The sequence below is a fragment of the Notechis scutatus genome, chromosome 3 (genome assembly GCF_049901735.1).
Source record: "Notechis scutatus isolate UNSWTSFEM ecotype Mainland chromosome 3, rNotScu1.2, whole genome shotgun sequence".
Taxonomy (NCBI): Eukaryota; Metazoa; Chordata; class Lepidosauria; order Squamata; family Elapidae; genus Notechis; species Notechis scutatus.
Genome location: NC_142011.1, coordinates 209,350,598 through 209,358,232, shown reverse-complemented (window position 1 = coordinate 209,358,232; position 7,635 = coordinate 209,350,598). Strand labels below are relative to the sequence as shown.

Sequence of the window (7,635 nt, the reverse complement as noted above, 5' to 3'; positions counted from 1 at the left end):
GTTGTAGTCCTGCCAGGCTTAAAGCGGCCAAGGTTGCAGACCCCCTGATCTATATCCTATATGCTAGCTGTGGAATTCTGGGAGTTGTAGTCCTCCAGGCTCCAAGTAGCCCAAGTTGGAGACCCCTGCTTGAAGTGCAGAGCAAAATGGGGGGGTGGGCTCCAGGGAAATTTGCCCCCCTCCCCACAGATTTGGGGGAAGAGAGACCAACCCACCCACCCTCCCATTGTTTTTAAGGGCAGCACCGTTTTCCGGCCTTCGTCCGTCGGATTATTTTGACATTTCCCCCCCTTCCCCCCCCAAGTCAAAAGTTTCTCCGAAGGGATCCAAACGGCCCCGACAGGCTCCGCTCCAGGAAAAGAGAGGAGGGGGCTTCCCCGGTCCCCCTCGGACGTCCCGGTTTGCAACGCCCGTCCTCTGCGGGCAGGACGATGGCCCCCAGCTGGGCCCCTTCCGACTCAGGCCTGCAGGAGCTCGTAGATGCCCTCCGGCTGTTGGCTGGGCTTCAGGAAACCGACGTAAACCAGGAATCGAAGCAGGGAGCCTGTCAGCTTCATGGAGGTGACCTGGAATCTGGGTGGGGGGACACAAGGCAAGAGCATCGGGTGGGTGGGTGGGTGGGTGGGGGCTTCGTTGAAGGGGCCACTGACTGACTGGGAGGTTAGAGGGCAGGGCAGCCACTCCCGTTGGGGCACAGATAACAGATAAATCAGAGTCGGAAGGGACCTTGTAGGTCATCCAGTCCAACCCCCCGCCCAAGCGGGAGATGCAGAAGGACAGTTAGTCCTCGACTTACGACCGTTTGCTTAGGGTCTATCCGGTGTTATGACGGACTGGGAAAAACGCCCTGCGACCCAGGAGGAGCAGCTCACGACTTACGACTGTTTGCTTAGGGTCTATCCAGTGTTACGACGGACCGGGAAAAACGCCCTGCGACCCAGGAGGAACAGCTCGCGACTTACGACCGTTTGCTTAGGGTCTATCCAGTGTTATGACGGACCGGGAAAACGCCCTGCGACCCAGGAGGAGCAGCTCGCGACTTACGACCGTTTGCTTAGGGTCTATCCAGTGTTATGACGGACCGGAAAAACGCCTGTGACCCAGGAGGAGCAGCTCGCGACTTACGACTGTTTGCTTAGGGTCTATCCAGTGTTATGACGGACCGGGAAAAACGCCCTGCGACCCAGGAGGAGCAGCTCGCGACTTACGACTGTTTGCTTAGGGTCTATCCGGTGTTATGACGGACCGGGAAAACGCCCTGCGACCCAGGAGGAGCAGCTCGCAACTTACGACCGTTTGCTTAGGGTCTATCCGGTGTTAACGACGGACTGGGAAAAACGCCCTGCGACCCAGGAGGAGCAGCTCGCGACTTACGACTGTTTGCTTAGGGTCTATCCAGTGTTATGACGGACCGGGAAAACGCCCTGCGACCCAGGAGGAGCAGCTCGCGACTTACGACCGTTTGCTTAGGGTCTATCCGGTGTTATGACGGACCGGGAAAAATGCCCTGCGACCCAGGAGGAGCAGCTCACGACTTACAAATCGTTTGCGTTGGTTCAAAGTTACGTCGTCGCTGGGAAAAGTGACTTAACGACCCCTTGTCAGGCTTCCGGCCACTGTAATTGTGCCGCGATCAGAATCCAGGCGCTCAGGAAGTATAAAAAGTGACTTGAAGGACCGTTTTTCCCCACAGTTAACGGCCGTTCTGATCGTCTCACACACCCACAGGTCAGAATTCAGGCCGTATTGATGACAGTGGCAGCGTCCCCAGGTGCCCTTTGATGACCTTCTGGCAGGCGGAGGCCATGGCGGAGGCCAGATTCACTTAACGACCGTGTGACGAAAACTGTGATTCACTTAACAACAGTGGCCAGAAAGGCCATAACACGGGTCCAAACTCACTTGACCCATGTATCACTTAGGCTCCATTCTGGTCGTAAGTTGAGGACTAACTGTGCTGAAGGCCTAATTTTTCTCCTCACCAGCTTGGTCCCATGGCACAAATATCCTCATTTTTTTATTTAATTTTATTTTTATTCATTAAACTTACAAGCCGCCCATCTCATTGTTTGGGGTGACTTTATAGAGCAACGGTATCCAAACGTGGCCCCTTTAAGCCTGGCTGGGGAATTCTGGGAGTTGAAGTCCACCCTTCTTAAAGGGGCCACGTTTGGACACACGTCTTCGTGATCCCCAGCCAGCCACGGGGGCTCCCTTTAATGGCTGCGGGGGAAAAAACATGGCAAAGTCACATCCGCTGATTCGGTGACTCGCTTTACGACGGGCAGCATTGGGTGGTACTTGACAGGCTCCGTTGGGGTCGTTAAGTCGAGGGCCAGCTGTGTTTGGACCCTTACCTGAGAGTGAGCTCGAACACGAGGCCGTCCCAAAACGCCCGGATCCAACGGAAGAGGAAGAAGTTGGCCAGTGCTCCGGATCTCTGGCTGACCGTGCGACTCCAGCATTTCACCGCACTGGGGAGAGACAGACGGACGGACGGATGGACGGGTGGGTGGGTGTTCTTGGTGTGGTTGGCATGAGGGGGACGCGGCTACGAGACCCCGGCAGCACAGAGACCCTCGTCCCTGACCCGGCTGGCTTCCTGCCTCCCCTATGCCCATAATGTGGGTGCCACCCGGAGTTGTGGCTGCTCCATCTCTGGTGGTTTTTAAGAAGAGACCGGACGGTCACTGGTCTGGAACGGTAGAGGGGATCCTGCCTGAGAAGGGGCTGGACTAGAAGACCTCCAGGGCCCCTTCCGATTGTGATGGATTGAACTACCGTCTGGAACGGTAGAGGGGATCCTGCCTGAGAAGGGGCTGGACTAGAAGACCTCCCGGGTCCCTTCCGATTATGATGGATTGAACTACCGTCTGGAACGGTAGAGGGGATCCTGCCTGAGAAGGGGCTGGACTAGAAGACCTCCAGGGTCCCTTCCGATTATGATGGATTGAACTACCGTCTGGAACGGTAGAGGGGATCCTGCCTGAGAAGGGGCTGGACTAGAAGACCTCCAGGGCCCCTTCCGATTGTGATGGATTGAACTACCGTCTGGAACGGTAGAGGGGATCCTGCCTGAGAAGGGGCTGGACTAGAAGACCTCCAGGGCCCCTTCCGATTCTGATGGATTGAACTACCGTCTGGAACGGTAGAGGGGATCCTGCCTGAGAAGGGGCTGGACTAGAAGACCTCCCGGGTCCCTTCCGATACTGACTGAACTATTTGCACATAACTCCTGCCAGGGGTGGTGGTAGTAGTAGTAGTCGTAGTCCCTTCTCCCCATCGAAATAGGAGCAGAGTTGAACCCGGCTCGCCCGTTGTGCCATGGCTGAGCCCTCCATGCGGATGCATGGCCGCCGGCTGGGGGGGAATCCTGGGAAAGGAAGTCCCCAAGTCTTCAAGGGGGCCGAGAGGTTGGAGAGCCCTGCGCCAAGCGACACGTCCCAGGCGTCGCTTCACCAAGAGAGGAAAAGGGGCTGACGCGGCATCTGCTAATGCCGAGGCGTAAGGATCTGCCTCTCCTCCTAACTCAAGGAAGGGAAACACGGGCACAGCAACCTCTTCACCCCGGCGGACTGGCTGGATCCGCCTCCGGCTGGAGGGAGGGGTCTCCTCTGCCTTCATTCTCCTTGTCTTGCCTAAGGGGAGTCAGACCCTGCCTTGAACCTTCTGCTCAAGGCCTTTCAAGGCTCCTTTTCAAGAGTCTTCCCTTTCCTGGGTTAGGAGGAGAGGCAGATCCTTACACAAGGGGGCTTTCAAATAAAGTTGTCCTGCCCCTCCCCTCCCCAGCAGCTGACAGGGAGCGGGAGTGCGGCTCCATTGGCTGTGGAGGAAACTGGGGAAGGGCACAGTCCGGCTGGGCAGAGCAGGGGGAGAGGTAGAACAAGGGAGAGGGAGGAGTTCAGAGGAAGACCCAGGCCCACCCCCTCTTCATCCTAGGGCACACACAGGGAGGAACGGAGAAGGGAGCAACATGAGTTGTGTGCCTTACGGGGGAGGAAAGGGCCCTGATTCCCTTCATTAGCCACAGCTGGGAAGAAACTTTAAAAGAGATCCAAGCTGAGTGCGGCATCTGCTGGGAACAAACACGAGTTCATCTTGGGTTGACTGTGGTTATCTGCGTTCCTCTCATCCTCCCAACTGTGTTGAACTACGGCCATTCCTTCACGTCGGGAATTCCTGCCGGACTAATGACCTCCTCTTGCCTTGATTGGACTTATAGTTACAGTTTTGTGCGGTAGGCATAATATATCTTGACTTCAGCAAAGCTGAAAACAATACATAAAATAGCTGGCTGGGGAATTCTGGGAGTTGAAGTCCACCCGTCTTCCAGCCCCATAGAACAGGGGTCCCCAACCGCGGTCCACGGACCGGTACGGTCCGGAACAAGTCTTACCGGCCGCTGGTTGCTGGCGCCGCCATCTTTTTGATAAAAAAGTGCTTCCGGTGAGCTTTTCCGGAAAGCTCACCGGAAGCACTTTTTCATCAAAAAGATGGCGGCGCTCAGCTTCGGTGAGCTTTCGGTAGAAAGCCATTTCTACCCGGAAAAGCTCACCGAAGTGCTGGCACCGCCATCTTTTTGATGAAAAGTGCTTCCGGTGAGGTCACCGGAAGCACTTTTTCGTCAAAACAAGATGGCGCCCAGTTGATGCCGGTACCGGGCCGGCGCCAGCTGATGCCGGTACCGGCCGCAGCATAAAAAGGTTGGGGATCACTGCCATAGAACATAGAATAACAGAGTTGGAAGGGACCTTGGAGGTCATCTAGTCCAACCCCCTCCTCGAGCAGGAGCGTCTATTCCAAATATTAGCCTCTGCCTAGGATCGAACTCACAGCCTCCTGATTGTGTGGCGAGAGCTCCGCCTCTAGGCCACGGCTTCTGGCTCCCACCTTCTGGCCATGATGTAGTAGCGGTCCACGGGCACCCCCAGTGCCACGTTGATGCCCCGCACGGTGTTGATGTTCCGGAAGACGAGCAGCATGGCGCGGGGCAGGTCCCTCAGCACCCGCATGATGCAGTCGAAGTGGTGCTTGGCCATGTCGCGCATGTAGGCCTCCTCCTCCCGGGTCAACACGTTGGAGAGCGCCAGCTCCGCCATGTTGATGGGCCGCTGCAGCAGGATCTCGCAGAAGAGCAAGTAATCCTGGGCTGGGGAGGGAGGGAGAGGGGAGGGGCAGTCAGGAAGGGAGACACGCCCCCCCCAGACACACACACACACACGCCAGGCCAGAAATGAAATGAGGGGCAACTGGAAATGAATTGCAAGGGAGGGGCCCTTGGGGCCCTCTGAGCTTGGGGGTTTTTCTTGCAGACGCTTTCATGACCCAACAAGGTAACGTCATCAGTGTCCCTTCCTCCTCCCTCCCTCCCTCGAGAACAAGCCCCATTCCTTACTAGTATTGATAATGTTATCTAGTTGGGTCATGCAACGTCTGCAAGGAAAGAACCAAACTCAAGAGACCAGCAAAGACACCCCTCCCCGCCCAGTCCTCCTCCTCCTCTCCTTCCTCCTCCTCCTCCTCCTCCTCCTCTCCTTCCTCCTCCTCCTTCCTCCTCCTCCTCCCCTTCTTCCTCCTCCTCCTCTCCTTCTTCCTCCTCTCCTTCCTCCTCTCCTTCTTCCTCCTCCTCCTCTCTCCTTCTCCTTCCTCCTCCTCCTCCTCCTCCTCCACAAACCTTACTCCCTTATAGCAGCAATGATGTTCCCTAGTTGGATCATCAGCAAGAAAACTACCAAGCTCAAAGAGCCAAAAGGACCCCACAGTCTTCCTCCTCCTCCTCCTCCTCTCCACACACCCCACTCTCTTCCTAGCCCTGATGATGTTCCCTAGTCGGGTCATGAAACGTCTGCAAGAAAGCCGCCAAGCTCAGAGAGAGCCCCAAGGATCCCTCACAACAACCCTGAGCTCCAAATCGTCTCCTTGAAGAGTTGCAAGCAGGGCAGCCAATTCAGAAGGGAGACGGCTTGCACCCCCTCCCGATTTCCCCCCCCCCCACAAAAGGGAGACCCTTCCCCTCCTGGGCCGTGAGATTTCCAGGGAGGTGTAAACAAACCAACGCGGCTTGATCTTCAGTCCTCAAGGGGCTGGGCTGGTGCAATGCACTGCGTGGATCCAGCCAACTCCTGTTACTCAACCAACCGCAGCCGCCTCCTTACTCACCTTTTACACCCAGTTGCTGGGCGTGCAGCTGCATGGAGGCGTCGTCACGCAGGATAATGGCACGCCAGAGCTTGCAGAGAGCTTCTCGGTTCCTGGGGGGGGGGGGGCAAGAGGAGCTGTCAGCGGGGAGGGAAAGAGGGCAATGCAGCTGCAGAGCCTCAGGGGTCCCAGGAGGGAGTCCTCGAGTTATGACGGCCACTGGGAATAGAATGCCCACTAAACCAGTGGTCGGCAACTAGTGGGCCGGGGACCACTGGTGATCTGTGAGAAAATTTTGCTGGTCCGCAGAGAAATGTGCCCCCCTCCCCTCCAACCCAATTAATCCAGGCTGGGAGGGAACACAAGGCTGCGCCACCCACATGGCCCGTGGGAACACCAGGCTTGCGTCGCTTGCATTGCGGACAACACGAGGGAGTGAGGGGGGGAAGGGGGGTACTTGCCCCATGCGCTCCACGCACCTGGCCTGGCCACTGGGCTGCTTCTCTCCGCTTCTTCCTTCTTCTGCTTTTGGCTGCACGCAAGGAAAGCAGCAGAAGTCTTTCTTTCTCTCCCCCAAACTCCGCCAGAAATGAGTCTTTGGGACCCTGCAAGGCCTCCTGCTCCAAGAGGCTGCGCCGGCAAAGACTCATTCCTGGCGGAGTTTGGGGGAGAGAAAGAAAGACTTCTGCGGCTTCTGCTGCTTTCCTTGCATGAAGCCAAAAGTCTCTCTCTCTCTCTCTCTCTCTTTCCCCCTGAGAACGGAGCTGGAGACAACATCCTGCGATCCCAAATAAAGAACGATCGGTCGGTAGGAAAACGGGGTGGGGGATTTTCCTGAAAACTTTTCTTAGGGGGGGGATTTTCCCAAGGTCTCTGGTCCGCGGGATTTAAAATGATGAGTTTGGTGGTCCCTGAGGTCCAAGAGGTTGGTGACCCCTTATAGCGGGACCTCATGAGATCACATTCCTTAGCGGTGGCAGCCCTGTGTTGTGAAGGGCCACATCCTTCACAACTTCCTCCAACAGCCCAAGTCATTGGGGAAGCTGGCAGGAAATCGCCAATGCCAGGTGGATGTCGAGCATCCTGGCAGGCAGGTTAAGTTACAGCTAGTCCTCGATTTACAGCCACAGCGGAGCCCAGCATTTTCTGGCATTTTTTTTAAGCGAGATTTTGCCCCATTTTCCGAGCCACTTGTCGTTAAGTGAATCTGGTTTCCCCATGGACATCGCTCATCGGAAGGTCGCCAAAAGCGGATCGCGTGACCCTGGGCACACTGCGACCGTCATTAAACATGAGTGTGCTGTCCAGCCAGTTATAGTTAATGGGAATTGGTATAGTTAGTTAGGAATTGGGAGCTGTCCCCTTAAGGGAATGCATCACGGTAAATGTAGTTAAGGCATCCTGGGAAATGTAGTTCATATCATGTGGCCACATCTGTAATCCTGATTGGTCACTGAATTGACCCTTGGTTGGGTTGGGGGAGGTTTCTTCACTCTT

The 7,635-nt window shown here is 56.2% G+C and overlaps 1 protein-coding gene across 1 annotated transcript in view; it reads right to left on the bottom strand.

The window, feature by feature from the left end:
- The window catches only part of ADCK5 (aarF domain containing kinase 5), a 36,781-nt gene continuing 29,146 nt past the window's right edge, over positions 1-7,635 (bottom strand). Inside the window, exons 12-15 of the mRNA XM_087958893.1 lie at positions 6,160-6,251; positions 4,891-5,149; positions 2,358-2,474; positions 1-573 (exon numbers count right to left, since the gene is read on the bottom strand). Of these exons, the coding sequence (XP_087815019.1) occupies positions 459-573; positions 2,358-2,474; positions 4,891-5,149; positions 6,160-6,251 (583 nt within the window). The 3' untranslated portion in view covers positions 1-458. The remainder of the gene's footprint in view (positions 574-2,357; positions 2,475-4,890; positions 5,150-6,159; positions 6,252-7,635) is intronic.